At 42.4% G+C, this 27,858-nt stretch overlaps 1 protein-coding gene across 1 annotated transcript in view; it reads left to right on the top strand.

Moving 5' to 3' along the window:
* Positions 1-27,858, top strand: part of LOC126472131 (telomerase-binding protein EST1A) — a 353,124-nt gene that overhangs the window by 45,555 nt on the left and 279,711 nt on the right. Inside the window, exons 3-4 of the mRNA XM_050099913.1 lie at positions 10,499-11,252; positions 27,590-27,813. Coding sequence (XP_049955870.1) covers positions 10,499-11,252; positions 27,590-27,813 — 978 coding nt within the window. The remainder of the gene's footprint in view (positions 1-10,498; positions 11,253-27,589; positions 27,814-27,858) is intronic.

The following is a 27,858-nucleotide window of genomic DNA, read 5'->3' as shown; positions in this document are numbered from 1 at the left end:
TGCATACATTCTGAATAATGTTCAGCAACCTCTAGTCTTCTGTAGTTGTCCCCTGTGCAGAAAACAGCACGTATATTGTGACTCTCTTATCTTGAGGCTGTAATAAACTGTTAGCAAGGAGCTGGTATTGTATAAGTGATTAAATTTTGAGTTGGTTTGTTTAAAGGGGATGCCACTCACTTTTTATTAGCACAATACGAGAAAATGCACAATTATAGTCCACCTTATGAGTCACAAATAATTTCCATTCTTCACACTTTCACAGAGAATAAACAAAATAATTAACTTTCTGTTTGTGTAATTACTGTCAAGCCATTTCTCAACTACATATCCAAAAACCAGAGATTACTAATTAACTCTTAGCTGAAACTGACCATGGCAGGTAACATACCTGTCCTCCTAGACTGCTGATCGAGCCCTTATTTGAAAGCTGAACTGTCTCACCCACCATCCAAGTTAGGTGTGACCCACAGATCACCGAAGCTCTTCATCTGCCTTTTCACTTGACAATTGTTTATTATTCTGCTGGTAATTAACACTTTTGAAGTATTGAAATGATAGCCTGCTATTGGGAGATGCGTTTATGTGAAATGCAATTAAATTCACTGTTTAGTTGTTCTAATATATAAAACAGAAGTTTATCATTTTGGTGTGCTTCTTAGGAACACAGCAGCCAATCGCAGAGAAGGACTAAGATTTAGACGGTCTTTCTCACAATAAATGCACTGAATAAACCATGTGTCACCAGTACCTCACACAACATTACGTCATCTTCTCACTGCTGCCTTTTCACGTGCTCTAAGAAGAGCTCCTTGTAGCTGAGTATGATGGCTGTAATTCCAGAAATATTAGACCCCCTCATAGCTGACAAATCCTGTCTCAGAGACCTATTACATTTACTGCAACCTCACAAACTCGCCCTCACCACTTTACGGAACCCAGAACCTAAACAGACATGAATCTGTCCACCAAAAGCCTTAGTCCCAAGGAGTAAAAGTCTTTTTCAAAGGCGTTACCTTCTGCCGCACACTCAAATTCAATCATGTTAGATTTGTTACAAACCTTTTCTCCTTCTCCCAGTCTCTACAGTGTAAACACTTGTTCGCCAGTTACCCTACCAATCAGACTCAGTTCGTTCCTCCATTCATCCCTCACTGCTCCCAAATCACCCCCTTCCCCCCACCTCCACCTCTCCATAACTTCAACATGGTAACCAACCTTACATCCACAAAAAGAACCATAATCCACCACCTAATAATTGATCCTGACCTTCCTACCTGCCGACAAAGCTCCACTACGGGTTTGAACTGCATGACTTACCTAGCAGAAGGACTTCACCAGCTGTCAGGTTTGTCCACCTACAGACACTGCCATGGTGACCCCATTCCACAGATCCAACAGGGTCTCCACTCCCTTCTTAAATCCTTAGTTCCATTTCAGAACTGCCCCTCCCTCTTCCCCTTCCCCTCTCCCCCTCCCCCTTCCCCTCCCCCTTCCCCTTTCCTCACTCAAATTACCCATGCACTTATACCTTCTATATGCCAACTACACAGGGTGTTCTTGTGGCTATTTACTGTAGTCCACTGAGGGAATCCCTGCTCTCCTGGAGCACCACCTCCAACTCTTGATAGTTGTTTTTCCACTTGACATCCTACTTGTCACTGTTGATGCCACCTCCCTCTATACTGACATCCCCATGGCCTTTCTGCTATTAACACACTATCTTTTCCAATGCCTGACTGACTCCAAACAAACAACCTCCTTGCTGGTCACCATGAACAGCCATATCCTTACCCACAATAATTTTTCCTTTGATGACATCGTATAAAAACAAATCCGTTGTACAACAATGGGCACCTGCATGGCACCGTCCTATGCCAACCTATACATGGACCATCTAGAGGATTCCTTTTTAACCACCCAGAGTCCCAAATTCCTCACCTGGTTCAGTTTCACTGATGACGTCTTGGCTATCTGGATGGAGGGTGACGACACTCAATCCACATTCCTCCAAAACCTCAGTTTCTCCTTCATATACTTCACCTGGTTCTTCTCAACCCAATAAGCCACCTACCTCCTTCCTGACCTCCACCACAGGATGGCTTCACCAGTATCTCTTTCCATATCAAATGTACCAACTGCCAGCAGTACCTCTACTTTGACAACTGCCAACCATTCCATGCGAAGAAGTCCCTTCCATACAGTCTAGCCACCAATTGTCATCACATTTGCAGTGATAGGCAGTCCCTCTCCAAGTATATGAAGGGTCTCACTGGGTCCTTCACAGACCGAAGTTACCCTCCCATCCATGTACAGAGAGAGATCTCTCATGCCTTGTCTCTCCAATCACATACTATTTCTCACATTCCCACTGTCCAGCCACAAAGGAGCCCTCCCTTCATGACTTGTTACCACCCAGGACTGGAACAACTGAATCACTTTTTCTGCCAGAGTCTCAAATAACTCTTGTCATACCCTGAAATGAGGAATATTGTACCCACTATCCTTCCCATTGCTCCCAGAATGGTATTTGATGCCCACGAAACCTGTGCAATATGTTTGCCCCCTCCCTACTCCCCTCCTGCTCTGAACCCCAAGTAAATTAGAGTAACCTACAATCGTGTATTGAAGTTACCTCTCTCTGCCTGATAGAAGCATCTCAGATATGTCTGTAAAGTCGTTGTATTGTTTAACGAACACAAGTTCTTCATGTTCCCAATCTCATAGTGGTCTCTCTGTTTAGATTCTTTGCCTTCATTAAATGATCTCCAAATTTTCACTGAAATACAGAACATAAAAAGCAGCTATTCAGAACATTCCTACCTAAAACAGAGACCTCGTGAATAATAGAAGGCGGGTGTGCAGTAACCAGTAACACTTTCAGAAGCTGTAAAACATCGGAGTCTTTAACTGTAGTGCTTGCAGGATGTTCAAAAGACATTCTGGGGGAGGGGGGGGGGGGGGCAGGCAAAAAATAGGCCATTTGCCATTTTAAGAACCAAAAACCCAAAACAATGGGTAAGCTAATATTTGTAAATCACAGTAGTACATACGTAATGTTCTATTTTGCTGCCAGAATTTGTAAACCTTTTTTCACTATACATTTAGGTGATTAATCGTCATTTTTGGAAATTTAAAAAACTGATAACTTCTAAATCAGTGGTTCCCATCTGTGGACAGGGGTAAAATGAAATTTTCTAAGGGGTAGAAATTAAACGATTCAGTTCTATTCCACTCATGAAACTAAATTATTTTCAAAAGATCGTTAGTACTATCACAATTTTGTAAGACTCTAACATTGATTGTGTAAGTTATCAACAATTACTTTACTTTTCTCAATTAGTAGCATTAATGCGGTGGAGGTTACAGGTTCCTCACATAGTCCACCTGTAAAACACGTTTATTGCGCTTTGTCCCGTACATCAATGATATAAATGTGAGACATACCCATAACAAATGCTAAATATCTCAAGAAAATGTCTTCTCCAAGTTGTAGACAGTAACTGTAGTAGTCCAGAAATTGCTTGCTTCGAGTCAGATAAATGGATTAATTGACAGTACGACAAAGTAGTAACTGCATAAGGGCTACTATAGTGCTGTACACGGTGTTGTTGTTGTTGTTATTATTATTATTATTATTATTATTATTATTATGAGAGTGGTTGACACAAAGCCTTAACTGCCTGAAGTTGTCCAATCTCTGCAAGGCAGCAATCAGGTGATTTACAAACAGTAAGTATAGTGCACACATCTGAACCTGTTTGATTTTAAATGGGGTTGCAGTTCCCTTTCCGCATCCTTCCCCGTCCCCCATCTTTGCCCCCCCCCCCCCCCTCACCCCTGGCTCTTTTCTTCCCTTTCTCCCCCTCTGGGAGTATGGTTTGTGCCTACGTCCGGAGACGGACGCTCGAAACTGTTACAAATCCTTGCTTTCTACACTTGCAAGTCTTCGTCCTTCCTCTGTCCTTCTCTTTTCCTTCCCTCTTCTCTTTGCCCTTTTCTCCGCTGCGGCGTTTGAGACCCCTCTTCTTTCCTTTCCCTTTCTCTTTTTTCCTCACTGTGCGTGTCTGAAGGCTGACCCACGCACTTCCATGCGTAGCCGGTGACGGGGTAACGCGTAATTCCCCGCCCCGGGTAGTCAGGTAGGACACGTACGTACCCCCTGGTAACGGCCAGGCCCAGGGAGGGGTGATTACCCGAGCTGATACCTTCCGAAAGTGCCGATTGATCCCTCCGTCCGTTTGTCGGGAGGTGTGACCTGAGGTGTGACCAATCACCTAAGGCGGGAGTGCTCTCAGAGAGGGCCCCCACAAGGGAGGAGCGTGCCATCGGAGACGCCGGTAATCATGGGGGATTCTTCCGCAATGGTTTCCTCACCTTCCACTATGTCTGCTCACAAGCGTAAGTTCACTGAGTCTCAGCCACAGACAGTTCTTCCATCGTTGCCACAGTTCCTTGTTGTTTCTCGGTCTGACGAAGGTCACGACTTCTCTACGGTCAACTCTTTAATTATTCAAACCCTACGCGTTTCTATCGGTGTCAGTGGTTCAGTCACACCAGCCAGTCCTGTTCCAATCTGGCCAAATGTGTTACGTGTGGCAAGGATGCCCATGAGGGTGCTTGTCCACCTCCATCCCCTCGCTGCATCAACTGTATGGGTGACCACGCTGCTTCCTCTCGAGATTGCCCCGTTTTTAAGGACGAAAAGCTCATCCAGGAAATTAGAGTGAAGGAAAAGGTGTCGACCTTTGCTGCTCGAAAATTATTCGCCAGTCGACAGCCCACCGTGCCTCAGATGGGAAAATACAGCACTGTCCTTGCTTCTCCTCGGCCAACAAAGGAGGCGGCCACGCAGACTTGCGACCTCACCTTTAGTGCCACGGTCGTCAGATCGGCCAGCGCAAAGATCGCCCGTTCAACCTCACCACTTTCGCCTGCCCATACTCTGGCTCACCCTTCGTCGAGTTCTGCTAAATCTCGAGCCCAAAAGTCAGACACCAAGACTTCGAAAAAAGAGCATACTCGTGAAGAGTTTTTACGTACCGCAACTTCCCAACCATTGGTTCCTCCTTCATCTAAACATCATACTTCCAAGAAGGCTACAAAGAAACCCAGTTCCTCTCCTTCTCCGCCAAGGCGTGTCCCATCTACAGCACCACCTGGCGGAAATCGCCCTCGGCCGTCTTCTGTGTCGCCGAGGCGCACTGCTGGCGGCCGATCAACCGGCCGATCGCTGGTGGCAGGAGCTGCTCCTGACCAACCTATGGATCAGGATCTTCTGCCTCCGGCTGAATGCCATTCCATGCTGTCGGTCACAAGCTCTGAGCAGTCGTTGAGTTGACAGCGACCTTGGTCACATTCCTCCATTTTCTGTTCACCCTATGTCCATTATCCACTGGAATATCCGCGGTATTCGAGCCAATCGGGATGAATTGTCGATCCTCTTACGATCCTACTCGCCGGTCATCATCTGTCTTCAGGAAACAAAGCTGCGTCTCCATGACTGCTTTGTTCTCCCTCATTTTCAGTCCATCCGATATGATCTCCCCTCTGTTGAAGGCACTCCAGCACATGGCGGACTCATGATTCTTCTCCATGAAACTCTCCATTATCACCCAATCCATTTAAACACTTCCTTCCAAGCTGTCGCCGTCCGTCTTTCCCTTTCCGGATACACGTTCTCTCTTTGTACTGTATACATTCCATCGTCCACACCAATGGCACGAGCTGATCTCCTTCATGTTCTTGGTCAGCTTCCACCCCCCTATTTGCTGGTTGGGGACTTCAATGCCCACCACCCGCTTTGGGGATCTCCACATCCTTGTCCACGTGGCTCACTATTGCTAGATGTCTTCCACCAAGCAGATCTAGTTTGCCTCAACACTGGGGTCCCTACATTTTTGTCTGCCTCCACGACAAATTTATCTCATTTGGACCTTGTGGTTGGTACTGTTGCGCTAGCTCGGCGCTTCGAATGGTTCGCCCTTGATGATACACACTCGAGTGACCACTTTCCATGTGTCCTTAGACTGCAGCCTCAACTGCCATACATGCGCCCGCGACGCTGGAAGTTTGCCCAAGCTGATTGGACACTTTTTTCGTCTCTAGCGACATTCGATGACCGTCACTTTCCCAGCGTCGACGATGAGGTCACACATATTACCGACGTTATTCTTACAGCTGCGGAACATTCAATACCACGCACCTCCGAATTGCCCCGGCGCCCCCCAGTTCCTTGGTGGAACGAGGCATACCGTGATGCAGTACGTGAGCGGCGACGTGCTCTCCGCGTTTTCCGCCACCATCCTACTTTGGCCAACTGTATCCGCTGTAAACAGTTCCGAGTGCGATGCCGTCGTGTCATCCGTGATAGCAAGAAGGCAAGCTGGAAATTCTTTATTAGCTCATTTAACACCTTCACTGCCTCCTCGGAAGTTTGGAGTCGGCTTCGACGGTTCTCAGGCACGCCTAGTTTCTCCCCGGTCTCTGGGCTCACTGTCGCGCATGGTACATTAGTGGACCCCGTCGCAATTTTTAACTCATTGGGTCAGCACTTTGCTGAGATTTCGAGCTCTTCAAATTACCCGTCAGCGTTTCTCCCGACGAAACGTGCAGCGGAAGTGCGACCTCTTGCTTTCTCCTCTCAAAATCGCGAAAACTACAATACTGTTTTCTCCATGCGGGAACTCCAACATGCACTCTCTTCTTCTCGCTCCTCCGCCCCAGGACCGGATGGTATCCACGTCCAAATGTTGCTGCATTTATCAACCCATAGTCTGCGTTACCTCCTTCGCCTTTATAATCGAATTTGGACCGACAGTAGTTTTCCCAGACGATGGCAGGACGCTATCGTCGTTCCTGTTCCGAAACCTGGAAAGGACAAACATCTCCCCTCTAGCTCTCGCCCCATTTCTCTCACGAGTAGTGTCTGTAAGGTTTTTGAGCGTATGGTGAATTACCGTTTAGTGTGGTGGCTGGAATCCCGCAGTCTTTTAACACCTGCCCAATGCGGATTCCGAAAGCATCGTTCTGCAGTTGACCATCTTGTTGCTCTCTCCACTTATATCATGAACAATTTTCTCCGGAAACACCAAACAGTAGCAATATTTTTTGATCTGGAGAGAGCATACGATACCTGTTGGAGGGCAGGCATCCTCCGCACACTGTTCTCTTGGGGCTTTCGAGGTCGGCTGCCCCTTTTTCTTCACGAATTTATGGCAGAGCGCACATTTAGGGTGCGGGTGAACACTACTCTCCCGTGCTTTCTCCCAAGAAAACGGGGTACCCCAGGGCTCCGTGCTGAGTGTTGTACTGTTTGCCATTGCCATCAATCCAATTATGGGTTGTCTCCTTCCTGATGTCTCGGGCTCCCTCTTTGTGGACGATTTTGCGATCTACTACAGCTCTCAACGGACCAGCCTTCTTGAACGACGTCTTCACGGATGTCTCGATCGCCTCCACTCTTGGAGCATCGGAACCGGCTTCCGTTTTTCTCCCAGTAAGACTGTTTGTGTTAATTTTTGGTGACGTAAGGAGTTTCTTCCGCCCTCCTTACATCTAGGTCCTGTCAACCTTCCGTTTTCCAACGTCGCTAAATTCTTGGGTCTTATGTTTGACAGAAAACTGTGCTGGTCCTCCCACGTTTCCTATCTTTCGGCTCGCTGTCCGCGGTCCCTTAACACCCTCCGTGTCCTGAATGGTACCTCGTGGGGAGCGGACCGAGTGGTCCTTCTCCGCCTCTATCGCGCCTTAGTGCGCTCGAAATTGGACTATGGAAGCATAGTCTACTCCTCTGCTCGGCCGTCTATTCTTCGGCGTCTCGACTCTATCCACCACCGTGGATTACGTTTAGTGTCTGGAGCTTTTTACACCAGCCCTGTGGAACGCCTTTATGCTGAGACTGCTGAACCTTCGCTGTCCAATCGGTGAGTAGTCGTTCTGAGTCGTTATGCTAGCCATCTGTCTTCCATGCCTGCTAATCCAGCCCATGACCTTTTTTTCGACGCCTCCTTTGATGTAGGGTATGCAGGCTGCCCCTCTTCCCTGCTACCACCTGGAGTCCGCTTCCGTCAACTGCTCCATTCTCTTTCCTTCCGCTTTCCTAAAACCTTCTTGACAACTTGGGGTACAGCACCGCCTTGGCTCCGTCCCCGGATCTACCTGCTCCGTGACCTTTGTCGATTTCCCAAGGATGGTACCCCTTCACTTGTTTATCGTCGGGCATTTGCTGCTCTATGTGCACAAATGACGGACGCTACATTTATTTACACCGATGGCTCGAAAACATCGTTAGGTGTAGGGAGTGCCTATATTGTTGACGACACCCCGAATCACTTTCGGCTTCCCGACCAGTGTTCGGTTTATACTGCGGAGCTTTACGCTGTTCTCCAGGCTGTCCACTACATCCGCCGCCATCAGCAGATACAGTACGTTATCTGCTCAGATTCTCTCAGCTCTCTCCTCAGTCTCCAAGCTCTTTATCCTGTGCACCCTCTGGTCCACAGGATTCAGGACTGTCTGCACTTGCTCCACCTGGGAGGCGTCTCGGTGGCGTTCCTCTGGCTCCCAGGACACGTTGGTATCTGTGGAAATGAGGCGGCCGATATTGCAGCCAAGGCTGCAGTCTCTTTTCTTCGGCCAGCTATTCAATTGATTCCCTTCGCCGATCTACGGAGCGTTTTATGTCGTCGTGTTGTTCATTTATGGCACACGCATTGGTCGACACTTACCCATAATAAATTGCGGGACGTGAAAGCTCTTCCTTGTGCTTGGACCTCTTCCTCCCGAACGCGTCGTCGGGAGGAGGTAATATTAACTAGACTCCGGATAGGGCACTGTCTTTTTAGCCATCAACATCTTTTAAGCGGCGATCCTCCCCCACTCTGTCCCCACTGCTCTCAGCTGTGGACGGTAAGACACCTTTTAATTGAGTGCCCCTATTTTAATCCGTTATGCTCCCGTCTACAGCTATCGCCTGGTATATCGTCGATTTTAGCAGATGACATGCGCTCAGCCGACCGCGTTCTCAAGTTTATTAGTGCCAGTGAAATGACGTCAGTCATTTGAAGCTTTTTTGGGGGACAACCAACCCCTTTCTGTAGTAGATTTTTAAGCCTTCCTTCTGCTTTTAGTTTCTCCAAATTTATGACTTTCGTTCCCATTGCTGCTGGTTTTCAGTTTCGGTTTTTTACTGTTTCCTAAGTCACGGACCGGGCGCTAATGACCATAGGAGTTTTGCGCTCAAAAAAAAAGTGCTACAATGGCGAGGAGTAATGCAGGGCAGGTATGTTTTGTGACAAGTGTCTTTCCACTTACACGCAACCCCCACCTCCTTGCGCACGAGCGCTCACACACACACACACACACACACACACACACACACACACACACACACACACACAAACTAAATATCACCTTTCATCATTTTAAGACTAAAAATGTTCCAAGAAAAGTCTTTCATTTTACAGTTTGGTTAGGTGCTAAAATTGCAGATAATGTGGGGGGGAGGGGGGGGGGCAGCAGATGGCAGGGGGGAGGAGAGGATGGGGTACTGGCTAATGTCTGATTGTTCGCAGGGGTAATGGTCTAAACTTGGGAATCAAAAGATGTTTTTTGTTGGAAAACAACACACACAATAAACGGCTATAACATCTGACAAGGATCATCTTTGGTTTTGTGGTGGTCTAATGTTTAAAGTGTGTGCTGCTTTTCTGTGTACTCTTAACCTTTGATTCCTTGTTGCTGTAGTCCCACTCAGTGATAGTTAAAGTTTCCTTCAACAAGAATGTCTTGTTTTATTTGTGTTGGGTTGATCATCAGTTGAAATGTCAGTAGTTGATAAGGGGACAGTTTTTTGAGAAATTTGTGTTATTTGTTGTCCTCAGTTATGGTAAATTTTACTTTTTTTTGTGCACCTACGGAGAACATTTATTCCTCTTTTGCCACACTTCTTTTTATGTTGAACTGAATGTTTCTTCTATTGAAACTAATCATCCATTACCAACCTTTCATTTTTTTTCTAGTGGTGTGAAGTATAAGGATTACAATAATTTTCATACTACAATTAGTAACCTACAGTCCTTCAGATAATGAAATAACATAAATTGTGTTTATTTTATATCATATTTCTATATGGCATGCACCTGAGAAAATTTTTAGTGTTATGCTTACTTGATTACCTTGTTGTACTCCCATGTATGTTGGGATATAAATGGATAATGTCACAGCTAAGGTGTGTATGGCAGGTGTTTGTTTCTGATGTGTACCTATTTTTTATGATGTGCAGGTTAGTGTGGAATGAAAGTTCTTGCTTGCCTGTAAATTTTTTTTAATTTGGCAACATTGGAAAGGTGGAAGATGTGTAATAGGTTTATTTGCTTTCTGATTGTGTAGACATTTAAATATGAGTGTGTTACTTGAACGTTTACTGTTTCGAGAACATAATAATTGTATTGTTATACAAATAACTGTTGACTAATGGAAAAAATTTTAATTTCAGGCAGATGAACGACCACATGACTGGTAGTAATTCGGGTTGGGAATTGAGCACTGCTAATAACACTATTCCTGAACTTAACAACAGACTACATGAACAGGATCACAAGATCACTGAATCATCATATAGGGTTTCTGAAACAAATTATACTGTACCAGAAACTTCTTATAAAGCTACAGAGTCAAGTTACAAATCAAATGATGTGAACTTCAAGATACCAGATCCCCCAAAACGAGTAACAGACACATTTTATAAAGTGAATGACTCAAGCTGTAGACCTGACGCCAGCTATAAGACAGCTGAATCTGTGTATCGAATTACTGATAGTTACAAAGCTGGGGATACAAGCCACAATAGCATTGAAATGAATCACAGTGCACCAGATAGTGGTTATAAAGTGGTGGAAAGCAGCCAAAAAATGTCGGAACCAAACTACAGACTTTCAGAGGTGAATCATCGAGTGGCTGACCCCAGTTACACTGTTAAGGAAGATAATCATAGGACGACTGATCCAGGCTATCGGATATCAGAAGCAAACCACAGACCTGTTGAACTGAATTATAAAGAAACTGATACAATTAACCATCACAATGACTTAAGCCTTAAAATGTGTGAGCACAATCAGGTTGTTGATATGAACCAGAGATTTTTAGAATCTAGTCTCAGGGAATCTGAAACAAAATGTGAAGATAAAATTGGAAGAATTGAATCCACAGTAACAGAACCTCAGAGTAAATCTCCATCTCCTAAAACTTTGGTGAGTGATATTTACGTTTTATTGTTCTCATGTTTTGTCATATGTAGCATACCTGTGCTACTTTTTCCTACATGCTATTGGTTTCTAATATTTTGTTGTCTTCATTAGGCCACAGACATTAATTTCAGCATCACAGTACATTGAATTACTTATGGAGTTAGTTCTCAGCTGTCAGTCACAATTAAAAACAGTACCATTCATAAATATAATATTAGTAGGAGATATGTAGTGTACTATTCTTCACTTAATCTTAATTTGACACAGAAAGGAGTGAGGTATTCAGCCATTGAATCTTCCACCACTTGCCCATTGTTGCAGAGAGAGAGAGAGAGAGAGAGAGAGACTGTACTGTAACTGTAAAACTGACTTGTCCTCCACATCACAGTGAGAGACCACAATCTACAAATTATCAACTAAATAGTAGAAGCATTGAGCCGTTGACAGGCAAAAAACAAAATGAAAACTTGATAGCTTTCAGAATCGGTACTTCTTCAAGCTAGAGTACACAGGCACATACATCAGACATTAAACAGTGATATGAATATAATAGGGAAACATTCCACGTGGGAAAAATATATTTAAAAACAAAGATGATGTGACTTACCATACGAAAGCGCTGGCAGGTCGATAGAAACACAAACAGACACATACATACACACAAAATTCTAGCTTTTGCAACCAATGGTTGCTTCGTCAGGAAAGAGGGAAGGAGAGGGAAAGACGAAAGGATGTGGGTTTTAAGGGAGAGGTTAAGGAGTCATTCCAATCCCGGGAGCGGAAAGACTTACCTTAGGGGGAAAAAAGGACAGGTATACACTCACACACATTGCCAAGACCAGCAACAAACTGTCCATTCGCATGAACGGACACAGGCAGACAGTGTTTGTTGGTAATGAGGATCACCCTGTGGCTAAACATGCCTTGGTGCACGGCCAGCACATCTTGGCACAGTGTTACACCGTCCGGGTTATCTGGATACTTCCCACTAACACCAACCTGTCAGAACTCCGGAGATGGGAGCTTGCCCTTCAGTATATCCTCTCTTCTCGTTATCCGCCAGGCCTCAACCTCCGATAATTTCAAGTTGCCGCCGCTCATACCTCACCTGTCTTTCAACAACATCTTTGCCTCTTTACTTCCGCTTTGACTGACATCTCTGCCCAAACTCTTTGCCTTTACAAATGTCTGCTTGTGTCTGTGTATGTGCGGATGGATATGTGTGTGTGTGTGTGCGCGAGTGTATACCTGTCCTTTTTTCCCCCTAAGGTAAGTCTTTCCGTTCCCGGGATTGGAATGACTCCTTACCCTCTCCCTTAAAACCCACATCCTTTCGTCTTTCCCTCTCCTTCCCTCTTTCCTGACGAAGCAACCATTGGTTGCGAAAGCTAGAATTTTGTGTGTATGTATGTGTCTGTTTGTGTTTCTATCGACCTGCCAGCGCTTTCGTATGGCAAGTCACATCATCTTTGTTTTTAAAGACATTAAACAGTGACGTACAACACTGTGTGTGGGATTGGGCGTGCAAGAAAGGGTTGATTCTGAAGGCTAGTGAGTTTTCTTTTGTTTTTATTTGTGCCTGCCAATGACTCAAAACTTCTGCTACCCAGGAGTGGTTTCCTTTACTCCTAAATTATTCAAATTCTACCAGAAGTTTCCTACTTTAACTACTGTATCTGTTACCTGATATTACTAAAGTGCTCTTTTGTTCTTGAATGACTTTTTCTGTGGATGCTTCAGTTCGTGCTTGTAAAGCATGTATCCTTAAACTTTATACAGCCATGTACAGTTTCCATTAATTTATGTATAATGTGTGGAACAGTTTATACAAGTGAGAAGCCTGTGAGGTTGCAGAATAACTCTTGTGAAACAGGGCATTAGGAGGGGAAAACTCCACAGTGTTTCAACGAAGCAGGAGCTCTTCAGGTGCTCACTAGACTTACTTGAATGTCGAGTATTTGGCTGTACATGTAGACCTAACTCTTCCTCCATCTTGTCTTAGATTCAATGATGTACTTGTTCTTACCATACATAGGTACGATTGGTGGTTTGTTTATTTGGCAGTACATATAACTGATATTTTGTTCTTAGCTGTGTGTTCAAAGTAGTGACTCGGGTATCCAGTTAATGAACTGGCATTAATTCTTTTGTAATCAGTATCATTCAGCAGTACAGATAAAAGATCACAGGCGGGAGAAGGCAGATGGGGTTTACATCAGCAATCAAATTCACTGTAATACATTAAGATCAGTTCACACTGGTATGAAATAAATTGGAGAAAATATCTCGTCAAATGGTTGTTGGTCCACTCTGGACAGTATTGCAAAAAAGTAAGGATTTAATTTCAGCATTAAGGAATCCTCTGTAGTGATAGTTACGTTTATTAAGAGTCAAAATACATTTGTGATGGATGTTACTGTCCCCACATGTGTGCCCCCCTTCCCTCCCCTGCCCTCACTCCCCTTTCCCTTCCACGTTGGTATTATCTGTTTCATTTTGAAGAAATATTTGTGATAGGATTTTTCAGAATGTATGTGATGTTCAAATTCACATACCAGTATTCCAAAACCAAAATAATATCCTTTCAGATATTGCTTCTCTTATCAGAGGAAAGACTTGTAGGTAACACATTATTTGAGGTACTGAGAATTACAAGAGTGCAAAGCACAGGCACAAAATAGATCTCTGTGAAAATCTTACTTGTAGACAGGCCACCAATCTACCCGCCTCCATATCCGAGGACGCTAATGCATGCTTCTGCGGTGACGCTAGACCAGGGGGTAAGCTGGCTCGAATCCTCGTGGTGGAAAATATTTTCAGTACCTTTATTTGGCTGGCAGGGGGTGGATAGGTGCTGTCGTTAAGTTCCTGATCTCCCGACTATACACCAATGCCCTGGTTTAAATACAAAACCTCTTTGCAGTATCTCATAAAATGAGGGCATGTGACACTGTTGATGGTGATCCATGTGTCAAGTGGGGATGTCAAGTTTGGCGACCCCTTTGGTGCTATTCGTGATGGCGCTTGGTTTCACCCTCTCCATTCTATCATCATCATCATCATCATCATCAACCAACACAAACATTACACTAAATCACACACACACACACACACACACACACACACACACACACACACACAGTATTACATATATTGTAATGAGGCATGTTAAAAAAACACTCCAACAGTCTTAACATAGTATATTTCTTTTGTATATTTCTTTATATTATGAAATATTGATTAATATTTGGAATTATATTTGTTATTATAGTTAATCCACAAAACATCCATATATAGGCTAGCTACATAGTCTTTTGACAGTTGGAAAGTTTGCAATTAAGGTGAAAGTAGAGTCAAAACATAAGGAATAGATACTAAATGCTCCACAACTATAACCTGTTCCAACACTTTATGATGATCTTTATTGCCATTATTGTTAAGCACATTCTGTTGTTTGAGGTTCAGGTAAAACTGCATATATATCTCTGATTATGAAGCATTACTACAACATACTTCATACACTAAATGATGTCACCAACCCGAGGGAACAATTGAGCTATGCAGAGCGACAAAATTACAATTTTTGCTTTTGGCCCATGTGGAAATTAATATCTGAGAAATTTGTGAGGCTGTGTTCATGTATACAGTTTGAGCCTGCATATACAGATAAAGCTAATTCACCGTAGGATCAACAGGTGTCATGAGCAGACATACATGCTAAGATTTCAAAATTGATGACAGTGTGATGTAGGCCCTTATGATTCTCAGCACCTCCTTTCTTCTTGCAACCATCTCAACTGTGATGACAAATGAATTTAATAAAATTAAGAGAAATAGGTAACAAAATCACAGAATCAATCTGTCTGTGTTGTAAGTAATTTTACTGAGAACTAATTAATATCAGGTAATGACACAGAATAGATCAAACTAGATTGCATCATGAGACACCAATCTCCTCTCTATATGATGATAAAAAATTCTCACAAAGAATCCTTGAGATGGTTAGACATTGTGTGCCCTTTCATCTTATAACATATAGGTTCATTGATTGGAGAAGTGTATGATTTAGTATACAATGTAAATTTCACTTTGCTCAATGAGCGGAAGACATTCAGTTATGTAGTTTCTTTCTCTAATCTTCTAAACTTCACAGAAGTGTACTAGCATAACATGATATAGTTTTAATCAGTCATAAATTGTTCCTGTTCAAGGTCAAGACCATTATACTCTAATCTTACGTAATACTGGTCTAATAAAGCTTCAATTTTGGTTGAGAGACATTTCGTGAGGTACAGCCCTGCTTGTCTAAATCAACAACCCAGGTTCAGCAAAAAGATCTGTCAGAGTCATCAGGAGGAAGAGGACGAAGAAGAAGAATAGAAACTGAACTTTTGGAGTTCTTCTACTCTGCAGTTGTGTTTTTCAAATCTGTTGTTCACTTCCATATCAGTATAGGTCAGCTTGTAAGACAGTATTCCTCAAGGAGAGTTAGATTTTCTGTAGAATAGCTATTCACTCCTAATAATTGACTATCCATGTACTTTTTTCTATTACTGCATGAAATTGCTGTGGAAATTAATCCACATCTTGTACGCTTTTGGTAATATAGTTGTAAATTAAATATGTTTGCTTCTTTTAAAAGTAATTCATTCCTGTGAGTGTTACACGTTGCTGTAAGACTTCAGAGGAAACTTCAGTCTGTTGGTACGAATGTTCCCCAGTCATACAGTCATAATTGGAGGAGACTTAAATCATCCAACAATCATTTGATAATTACAGTTGTGTAAGTGGTGCACATGGCAAGACGTCTTGTGATATATTACCAAATGCCTTCTCTGAAAACTACCTAGAACGGATAGTGGTGTGAGCCCACTAATGATTGAAACTCATTAAACATAATGTCGACAAATAGTCTGACCTTTCCGCGGATGTCCATAATGAAACTTGTATGAGTGACTATGAAGTAGTTGTAACACCACTGTGATTACTAATGTGCAAAATTAACTAAGTAGGAAGATTTACATGTTTAGCAAGCTAGATAGAGAGGCAGTCATGTTATATCTCAAAGAAGAATTGGAAACATTTAGTTCTGGGCAAGAGTCTGTAGGACAGTGCTGGCCATGATGTGTTGAACTTCATGTGTGCAGCTTGTACAAGTCGTGTATGGGCTAAGGCCTGGCCTATTACTTGTCTTCACTCAGTCTTCCTTGGAAAAACATGAGGCAGCGCGACATTTCATTTAACATTGCTTGCAGCATTTTTTCAGTCAGTGCAACTCTCCAAGCTCGGCAGAATCATCGTGCCTCCGCTGTTTATCCTTTGCTATTTGCTTGTGGTATGAAGGACATTTGTAGGTCCAATGGCTGTTTGCACAAAAAGCAGCAGTCTTAACAATCTATTGTCACAATCCTTCAAAATGAATGGGAGTGACAAAAGAGAGGGATGAGAATTCTGAATTCGCATAGGCAACGGGTACTGCATATTTGCTATGAAACAACATTACAATATCATGCAGAAAGAATTTAAAGATCTAGTCGACAGTAAAAGTGTAAAAAATTAAGATTGACAGATAGGGTTCATTGTTCTGTACATCAAGATACGCTTTGTGCTAAATTTGCTGGCATGGAGCACGTGAAGAAATTGGTGGTATGATAAATAAAATTTCTGGAGTCCTCACATTATTCGCAAAGAAGGTTGGTCAAGGGAAATGCTTGGAAAAAATTTTACGACTTAAAACTTGCTATTGCTGACTTTATGATGGAAAAAGGATTGCAGGAATGGAAATTAGAAGATCCGAAACTCATTGCAGAATTCGCATTTTCAGTGGATAATGATGATGATTAGTTTATGGGGCACTCAACTGCGTGGTTATCAGCACCCGTACAAATTCCCAACCTTTGCTCAGTCCAATCTCGCCACTTTCATGAGTGATAATGTAAAGATGAGGACAAAACAAACACCCAGTCATCTCGAGGCCATTTTCAGTGGACTTGACTGCTCACTGTCCACAGTAAGGCATTGCAAGGTAACTTTTTTCTGATTCGATGGGGATGCATTATAGAAGGGAAGCCTTCTCTCAAAGACAGTATAGAATGAAATTTTTCACTCCGCAGTGCAGTGTGTGCTGGTATGAAACTTCCTGGCAGATTAAAACTGTGTGCCAGACCGAGACTCGAAATCGGGACCTTTGCCTTTCGTGGGCAAGTGCTGTACCAACTGAGCTAACCAAGCACAACTCATGACTCTTCCTGACAGCTTTACTTCCAACAGTATGTCATCTTCTATCTTCCAAACTTCACAGAAGTTCTCCTGCAGACCTCGAAAGACTAGCCCTTCTGGAAGAAAGGATATTGTGGAGAAGTGGCTTAGCCACAGCCTGGGGGATGTTTCCAGAATTGAATTTTCACTCTGCAACAGAGTGTGCGCTAATAGGAAATTTCCTGCCGGATTAAAACTCCGTGCCAAATGAGCTACCCAAGCATGACTTATGACACATCCTCACAGCTTTACTTCTGCCAGTACCTCATCTTCTATCTTCCAAACTTCACGGAAGCTCTCCTGGGGGGTGGAGGGTTATGTGAAGTTGGGAAGGTAGAAGACGAGGTACTGGTGGAAGTAAAGCTGTAAGAACTGGTCGTAACTTGTGCTTTGGTAGCTCAGTTGGTCCCACCCACGCACAGCAAAGGTACTGAGTTTGATTTTGGTCTGACACACAGTTTTAATCTGCCCGGAAGTTTCATGTCAATGCTCACTCCGCTGCAGAGAGAAAATTTCTTTCTTGAAACAGCCCCCAGGCTGTGGCTAAGCTATGTCTCCGCAACATCCTTTCTTCCATAAATGCTAGTCTTTCAAGGCCCGCAGGAGAGATTCTGTGAAGTTCGGAGGGTAGGAGATGAGGTACTGGCGGAAGTAATGCCTTGAGGACTAGGCGTACCTCGTGCTTGGGTAACTCAGTTTGTAGAGCACTTGCCTGTGAAATTCAAAGGTCCCAAGTTTGAGTCTCGGTCCAGCACACAGTTTTAATCTGGCATTAAAGAATACCAGAGGTTTGATGCATTCATTGTGGCCTTGAAAGAATTACAGTGATAGTTTTATAAGTCCATTTTCAAGACTGTTTGCCGTTTCAGTTGAAAGCCCACTATGGATGTGCGGATGTCTTTGACCTACAAGGTCTTTTGGGTTAAAACTATCCAGGAGGTCTACATTGTCACATATTTGTGTGAAAGACCTTTTTTCAACTAAGAAACTAAATAAGTCAGGATTATGTGGCAACTTGAGTGTGAAACTCTGTGAAATTACCTGCGTCTGTCCGTATTTCGGCAGTTTGTACCACATAAAAATTACATCTGCAGCACACCAAAATAATTAAACAACACTCAAAATTTATTTGCATGCTCAGACATTGTGGTGTGGTGGTGGGGAAAACACGTAGCAGGGCTGAGCACTTTGGCACTCAGGCCAGGGCTCATACTACGAGTTGAAATCTTGGCCGCTTCTGGTGTAGGAGAAGTATATGGCTCTAGTATAAAAGAACAGTTTAGCATGCACTGGATAGATATGTACCTAGTACAACAGTTCTGGAAGGGTGGAACATTCCATGGTATACAATTTTTGTAAGCAAGCTGCTAAGGAAACAGTGACTGCCGCATAATAAGTTTTAGTAATAATCATAGAGCTATAGATTGAGAGATGCTGATTGAAGCACATTAGGCTGGCAAGAGCACAATGGGTGAAGCCTTCAATGAGCACTATACCAGAATATTACTGAAAGAAATTCTGATCATTCTTAAAGGTTCTCAGTGGCACAAAAGTTGGTTTCCAGGTACTCGTGGATGATACAGTAACTGAAATTGAGAGCCGAAAAGCAGTAGTAGAAATGCTGAATTTCATTTTCAAATTTTCCTTTATGAAGTAAGATGGAAAAGTACTATTCCAGTTTACTTCTTGCGCTGCTGCGAAGATGAGTACTATAGCTATTAGTGTCCTTGGGGTTCAGAAATAGCTAAAATTGTGCAAGGCTCTCGTTTGGAAGGTAGGAGACGAGATACTGGCAGAAGTAAAGCTGTGAGGACCGGGCGTGAATCGTGCTTCGGTAGCTCAGATGGTAGAGCACTTACCCGCCGCACACTCCACTGCAGAGTGAAAATCTCATTCTGAAGACAAGTCATAACTGTCTGCAAGGAGGGTAGCGGAAGTTATCCATAAAACTATTGCCCTACTACATTGACATCCATCTGTTGTAGAATCCTAGAACATATTTGGAACTCAATCATAATGAGACATTGTAAAGAGAATGATCTCCATGTTAACCAGTGTGAATTCTGAAAACAATGATACTGTGAAATTGAACTTGCACTTTTCTGAAACATCCTGTAAGCAATGGATCAAGGCAATCAAGTGGATATTTCTTGACTCCTGGAAAGCATTTGACTTCATATAACACTAGTGATTATTAGTAAAAATGTGATTATATGAGGTATAAAACAAAATTTGTCACTTGATTGACGATTTTTTGATAGGGTGGATGCAGCATGTTACTGTAGACAGAGCATCTTCGACAGAAGTAGAGGTAACTCTAGGTGTGCCCCAGGGAAGTGTGTTGGAACCCTTGTTGATCTTGCTGTAGACTAATGACATTGCAGATAATATTAAAAGTGACACTGGATTTCCTGCAGATGATTGTTGTATATAATGAAGTTCTGACTGAAAAAAAAATTGCAGAAATATTCAAAGGCAAGCAACTTGCTTCAGAAGTATAGAAATGAAAGGTGGTGATTCACAAGTAGATTTAGTCAATTCATACAAATATCTTGATATAACAATTTGTAGAATCTGAAATAGAATGATAACATAGGCTAGTAGGTAAGCAGATGAAAGAGTTCGGCTCATGGGCAGGATACTGGTAAAATGCAGTCAATGTACAAAGTTTGGATGGTAGGGGACAAGGTACTGGCAGAATAAAAGTGGTGCGGATGGATCGTGAATCATGCTGCACCATAATTGGTGGCTTGCTGGATCAAGTCCTGCTCATGTTTTTAATATATTTTTTAAACAGTAGTGATATTATTCATTACATATTGCATTTAAAAGGCAATATGATGAGAATCCATGTATAATTAAATGAACTTTTATTGAATTTACAATGTTATTTGGTTGTTTGACACTATTTTCCAGAAAATGTTGCCTGTTATGATTTCTGAAACTCTTAAGCCTGCACTCAGGTAAGGTACTGAGAACTGCTGCACGTCAGGATGCTTTGATCAGCAGACACATGTTTCAATGATAAGGGACAGGCTTGTAAAGCCAAGTCAAACATTGATAAATAAAGGTGTAAATAACTTTCTTGAAAAATACGAGGAGTTACAATATGCCCGAATATGAGAGTAATGTATCATTAATCATTGGATGTGCGTTCTTCATTACAAGTAGCAGGATGGTATTTTTCGTACAGACATTAAAACCATGAATTAAAACAGCATCTACTCCATTGAATGAATGCAGTTTTCCCAATTGCAGAATGAATTATCAGAGTTTCTAAGGAAAAACAATATTTTTAAAAATTTTGTCTTTTGTCCCCATTTGGATGCAAACCATCTGCAGCACAACATTTTGTAAGTATCGATACCGAAAATTAGCAGTGTGAGATTGAATGTATTTTAACAGCATCTTCACGAGAAGCAATTTCTTGTTCATTGGCAATCAAATGCGAACAAGTTGAAGGTGCTTAATGAAGTTTTTAAGTTGCATAAGGTTTGTTGTAATAGCGAAAAATTAGTAAACATCCAAATAACGTTGGGAATCCAATGAAACTTCATGCAAATACACATACTTTTTCATTATATTACATTTCAAATGTAATATAAAGTAAATAATATTACTAGTGTTGAAAAAATATAAATAAAAAAAGAACAGTACTTGATCCAGGTATTCAATGATTACAGAACTTGAATGCTGACTACATGACCGCCGCCAGCTCATGCTCAGCTTCACAGCGCACCATTACATCACTGATGTGTAAAACTTCCCCATGAAATATTCTAAAATCACCTAAGTAGTATGCCTTACTACTTGTCCGAATATTGTGGGCCTTCCCTTGTTAGAATATTGCTCAAGTCTGTGGGGTCCATACCAAAAAACACTTAACAGGGAATATTCAATTTATACAAAGAAGGGCAGCTGGAATGGTCACAGGAGAGCATAATGGAAGTACTGAAAAATCTGAATTAAAATTCAGGTAGAATGTAAATAATTTAGGAGTAAAGTTTGTTGTTGTTGTTGTTGTTGTTGTTGTTGTTGTTGTGATCTTCAATCCAGAGACTGGTTTGATGTAACTCTCCATTCTACTCTATCCTGTGCGAGCTTCTTCATCCCCCAGTACCTACTGCAACCTACATCCTTCTGAATCTGTTTAGTGAATTCATGCCTTGGTCTCCCTCTACAATTTTTACCCTCCACACTGCCCTCCAATACTAAATTGGTGAGCCCTTGATGCCTCAGAACATGTCCTACCAACTGATACCTCCTTCTAGTCAAGTTGTGCCACAAACTCCTCTTCTCCCCAATTCCATTCAATACCTCCTCTTCAGTTACGTGATCTACCCATCTAAACTTCAGCACCACATTTCGAAAGCTTCTATTCTCCTCTTGTCTAAACTATTTATCATCCACATTTCACTTCCATACATGGCTACACTCCGTACAAATACCTTCAGAAAAGACTTCCTGACACCTAAATCTATACTTGATGTTAACAAATTTCTCTTCTTCAGAAACGCCTTCCTTGCCATTCCCAGTCTACATTTTATATCTTCTCTACTTCGACCATCATTAGTTATTTTGCTCCCCAAATAGCAAAACTCGTTTACTATTTAAGTGTCTCATTCCCTAATTTAATTCCCGCAGTATCAACCAATTTAATTTGACTACATTCCATTATCCTCATTTTGCTTTTGTTGATGTTCATCTTATATCCTCCTTTCAAGACACAGTCCATTCCGGTCAACTGCTCTTCCAGGTCCTTCGCTGTCTCTGACAGAATTACAATGTCACCGGGGAACCTAAAAGTTTTTATTTCTTCTCCATGGATATTAATTCCTACTCCATTTTTTTCTTTTGTTTCCTTTAATGCTTGCTCAATATACAGATTGAATAACATCGGGGATAGGCTACAACCCTGTCTCACTCCCTTCCCAACCACTGCTTCCCTTTCATGCCCCTCAACTCTTATAACTGCCATCTGGTTTCTGTACAAATTGTAAATAGCCTTTCACTCCCTGTATTTTACCCCTGCCACCTTCAGAATTTGAAAGAGAGTATTCCAGTCAACATTGTCAAAAGTTTTCTGTAAGTCTACAAATACTAGAACTGTGGGTTTGCCTTTCCTTAATCTGTTTTTTAAGATAAGTCGTAGGGTCAGTATTGCCTCACATGTTCCAACATTTCTGCGGAATCCAAACTGATCTTTCCTGAGGTCGGCTTCTAACAGTTTTTCCATTTGTATGTAAAGCATTCGCGTTAGTATTTTGCAGCTGTGACTTATTAAACTGATAGTTTGGTAATTTTCACATCTGTCAACACCTGCTTTCTTTGGGATTGGAATTATTATATTCTTCTTGAAGTCTGAGGGTATTTTGCCTGTCTCATACATCTTGCTCACCAGATGGTAGAGTTTTGTCATGGCTGGGTCTCCCAGGGCTGTCAGTAATTCTAATGGAATGTTGTCTACTCCCGGGGCCTTGTTTCGACTTAGGTCTTTCAGTGCTCTGTCAAACTCTTCACTATCATATCTCCTTTCATCTTCAACTACATCCTCTTCCGTTTTCATAATATTGTCCTCAAGAACATGGTCCTTGTATAGGCCCTCTATATATTCCTTTCAACCTTCTGCTTTCTCTTCTTTGCTTAGAACTGGGTTTCCATCTGGGCTCTTGATATTCATGCAAGTAGTTCTCTTTTCTTCAAAGGTCTCTTTAATTTTCCTTTAGGCAGTATCTATCTTACTCCTAGTGATATATGCCTCTACATCCTTACATATGTCCTCTAGCCATCCCTGCTTAACCATTTTGCACGTCCTGTCGATCTCATTTTTGAGACGTTTGTATTCCTTTTTGCCTGCTTCATTTACTTCATTTTTGTATTTTCTCCTTTCATCAATTAAATTCAGTATATCTTCTGTTACCCAGGGATTTCTATTAGCCCTCGTCTTTTTACCTACTTGATCCTCTGCTGCCTTCACTATTTCATCTCTCCCTTATGCTCTCCCTGAAACTCTCTACAACCTCTGGTTTAGTCAGTTTATCCAGGTCCCATCTCCTTAATTTCCCACCTTTTTGCAGTTTCTTTAGTTTTAATCTACAGTTCATAACCAATAGATTGTGGTCAGAGTCCACATCTGTCCCTGGAAATGTCTTACAATTTAAAACCTGATTACCAGTATATAATCTATCTGAAACCTGGTAGTCTCTCCAGGCTTCTTCCATGTATACAACCTCCTTTTATGATTGTTGAACCAAATGTTAGCTACGATTAAGTTATGCTCTGTGCAAAATTTCCCATTTTAAATTTTCTAACCTACTTGCCCGATTAAGTGATCTGACATTCCACGCTCCAACGCATAGAACGACAGTTTTCTTTCTCCTGATAACAACATCCTCCTGAGTAGTCCCCGCCCCGCTCGGAGATCCGAATGGTGTACTATTTTACCTCCTGAATATTTTACCCAAGAGGATGCCATCATCATTTAACCATACAGTAAAGCTGCTGCATGCCCTCGGGAAAAATTATGGCTGTAGTTTCCCCTTGCTTTCAGCCGTTCGCAGTACCAGCGCAGCAAGGCCGTTTTGGTTAGTGGTACAAGGCCAGATCAGTCAATCATCCAGACTGTTGCCCCTGCAACTACTGAAAAGGCTGCTGCCCATCTTCAGGAACCATAAGTTCGTCTGGCATCTCAACAGATAGCCCTCCATTGTGGTTGCACCTACAGTACGGCTAGCTGTATTGTTGAGGCACGCAAGCCTCCCCACCAACGGCAAGGTCCATGGTTCATGAGGGGGGAGTAAAGTATACCATGTACCAAATAGAAACAGCATTGAGTTGTCGAGAGACACACACAGAAGTACTAAAATTTGGTAGCTTTTGCATAAAATCCTTTGATGAGCTAGAGTGCGTGCTCACACACACACACACACACACACACACACACACACACACACGCGCGTGCAGCTGCAGTGTACTAGCTGAACACACAATGCTGGGATTGCAATGAGGCTAGTGGACTGTGGTGAGGGATTGTGTGAGATAGGGTGAGTGGAAGGAGAAAGAGCGAGAGGGAGGGGGAGGGATTGCAAATGGAGCAAGAAGTGGGAGGGGGATGTTGTGGAGGAGTAGGTGGTGGCTTGGAGGAAGCCAGCTGGTGTGGAGTATAACAGTGAGGGGGCGGGGCAGCAGGTGTATGGGAACGTAACGCGACACGTGGGCACTGGAGCTGGTGAATTCGTGTGGGGCCATATTATAATGACATGAAGGTGTGGAATGGGAAGGGGTGCGAGGTGAGACTGTTGGGCAGAGTGTGTGGTTGCAGTGGTTTAGTGGAGATGGAGGCCAGGAGGAATCTGGGAGTGAAGGGTGTCTTGCAAGCATAACTCCCAGCTACCTAGTTCAGGATAGCTGATGCTGAGGGAAGGATGCAAATTGTACAGGTTGTGAAGCAACCACTGAACTTAAGCATGTTGTGTGCAACCATATGTTGTGCCACTGGGTGCTCAACTCTTCTCTTGGGCATGGTTTGGTGGTGGTTGTTCTTTGTGAGGCACAGTTGGTTGGTAGGTTATGCCACAGAAAATGCCATGCAAAAATTGCTGCTGGGCTGGTATATGATATGGCTGCTTTCAGAGGTGGCTCTGCCTCCGATATGATATTATAAGCCTGCACCGGGACTGGAGTAAGATGTCTTATACCACCTCTGCTGCAATTTCTACTCAGAATTTCATGTGGGCATGACCACCAACCTGCTGTCTACCAGAATGAATGGCAACTGCCAAACTAAGGCCAAGAGAAGAGTTGACCACACAGTGGAACAGGTGGCTGCTTCATAACCTGTACCACCTGCATCTTTCCCTTCAGCACAGGTTTTATGAACTGCATGGATGAGAGTTATCCTTGTGATACATTCTCCACTTCTTTAATCCTCTTGACTACAATAGCCACTAACTCACAGCACCCACACCCTCCACCCAACAGTCTGAACTTCCTCTGTCCTGTCACCCAACCCCACTCCACACCTTCACGTCATCATCAAAGTATGTGTTTACCCCTCCTCAACCCCCTCGTGCCACTTTCCACATCTTTTTCCCTCTACCCCCATCTTTTTCCCTCTACCCCCATCTTTTTCCCTCTACCCCCATCTTTTTCCCTCTACCCCCATCTTTTTCCCTCTACCCCCATCTTTTTCCCTCTACCCCCATCTTTTTCCCTCTACCACCATCTTTTTCCCTCTACCCCCATCTTTTTCCCTCTACCCCCTCCTCTGACACAACCCCTCACCCCACTCCATCTGCCTCACTGCAGTTCTGGCACTGTGTGTGTGTGTGTGTGTGTGTGTGTGTGTGTGTGTGTGTGTGTGTGTGTGTGTGGTTATACCTCCCCACCCCTTCTCTCACTTCTCCAGTCTTTCTCCCCCTTTTTAAAGGATGTTTCCAAAAGCCAACAAAGTTACATTGATTTTCGTGTGCATGTTGTGGACTCAATACTTCTGCTATTCAGTGGGGGGTCTCCTTTACTCCTAAATCATTTAAATCAAAACTCTATTGAAGTTAGATGAAATATCCTGCAAAACCCCATTTACAAAATTTCAGGAACTGGTATTAAGTGAAAGACTGATAATGTCCTCCAGCTGCATAGAAATTGATCCCATCATACTGTGAAGACACTGTGAAACTAATTACAGCATGCTCAAAAGCATTTAAGCAGTCATTCTTCCTGCATTCCAAACATGATTTGAATGGAAAGAAACTGTAAGGTGTACCATGCTAAGTTCCTTCTGCCAAACACTTCACAGTGATTTGTAGAGCATGTTTGTAAATGTACTTAAATTAACTGCAGACTAGTTAGTTGCACATATTAATGATAATATTTGTTTTGAGTGGTCTTGTCTTTAGCATTTGATTTAATGAGGTACAAAGTGCTATTTAAGTGGAGAAGTGAAAATGTGGTGTGACAATATGGTTTGGTTGTTTCACACAACTCTTTAATTCATTACATAATGTAATATCGGCACTAAAAACAAATAGTGATGTATTTGTGTTCCAGATATGTTTCCATTCTTTGTTCAGTTCTTTTTTTATTTCATTTTTAGTTGTGATCAGTGTTCATCTGTCTAAAAATACATTTTTTAATGAGTCTCTGATTCATTTTCTAATGTTCTTAGTTGCTGTTGTTGTGCCGATCTGTGCATACTGTACCCAACTATTCAGCCAGTAGTCAGAATAGACTCCAAGGGCACTTGTAGCTGTATCTTCAAATGTTATTGTTCTTAAAATACTAATTACTAAATTTAACCACCAGTTTTATGCATTGGGCTCCCACACCACCACCACCACCACCACCACCACCGAAAAGCAATTGTATGGATGTGTTACAATGGATTGTTGTGCATTGTGCAGTGTTACAGGAAGTAAAATTCTTTGTTATTGCTTGTGTGTATTCAGTTTCATGTTGATTTCCCAGCCACATACAAATTATTAACACATCCCGTGTAAAATTAGATCTTTACATCTGATGAACCGATTCTCCAAGAATTTCAGTGTGATGGTGTAATAGTTCTGTTTCCCTCACGTTTTTACTTCAGTTTTATAAAATTTTGAAGAACAGTTTGTGGACCTGTAAATGTTGGATGCTATATTGGTAACTCCAAAACGTTAAAAATGGTGCTCGTTTACTCCTTGCAAATTTTTTATCTTTGTGGTTTTACTTTAGTAATGAAATAAATGAAAAGAATTGAGATAGCAGAATTGTATAAATTTCAAAGATTGTACAGTATCCCTTAAAAGATTGATTACAACTGTTCTTCCGGTCTTTCTTGTCTTAGCTGTTGAAAAAGATTTTTATAAATATTTAATTTACTTCGTGTCATTGACATTGTTTATGGAAATCCCTACTCAGTGTCAAAGATGGTGACGAATGAGGATACAAATCAGGGTTAGTGCACGATACCTGGAATGAGTGTTTACTCATCCTAGGTGACTTCATATATGGTTTGAGGCAAACAAAAATGCTTTTAATGCAGAATATAGAATTTTTTATATTTATTGATTTGATGTTGATGCAGCTATTCTGTTACACAGGATTGGAGTGAAGAGGTGGAACGTGTGGCCCCAATAAGTTCAGTGTTTCCACAAGACTGGGGAGATGAAGTGGAACAGAGTGAACGTGAAGCTCAGCAGATGGGCAGAAGTTCATCATTAACAAGTCTTCTGCATCCTGACAGTTCAGGTGGTGGAGGAGGTAGTGGGGCTACTGCACATACATCTTCATCTTCTCGAAGCCGCAAGAAAAAAAGATCGCGCAGGTGAGTTGAAATAAGCTAAAGTTTTGTACTTACGGCAGCCTTTTT

The sequence above is a fragment of the Schistocerca serialis genome, chromosome 1, assembly GCF_023864345.2.
Source record: "Schistocerca serialis cubense isolate TAMUIC-IGC-003099 chromosome 1, iqSchSeri2.2, whole genome shotgun sequence".
NCBI lineage: Eukaryota > Metazoa > Arthropoda > Insecta > Orthoptera > Acrididae > Schistocerca > Schistocerca serialis.
This window is presented reverse-complemented; position numbering and strand designations above follow the sequence as displayed.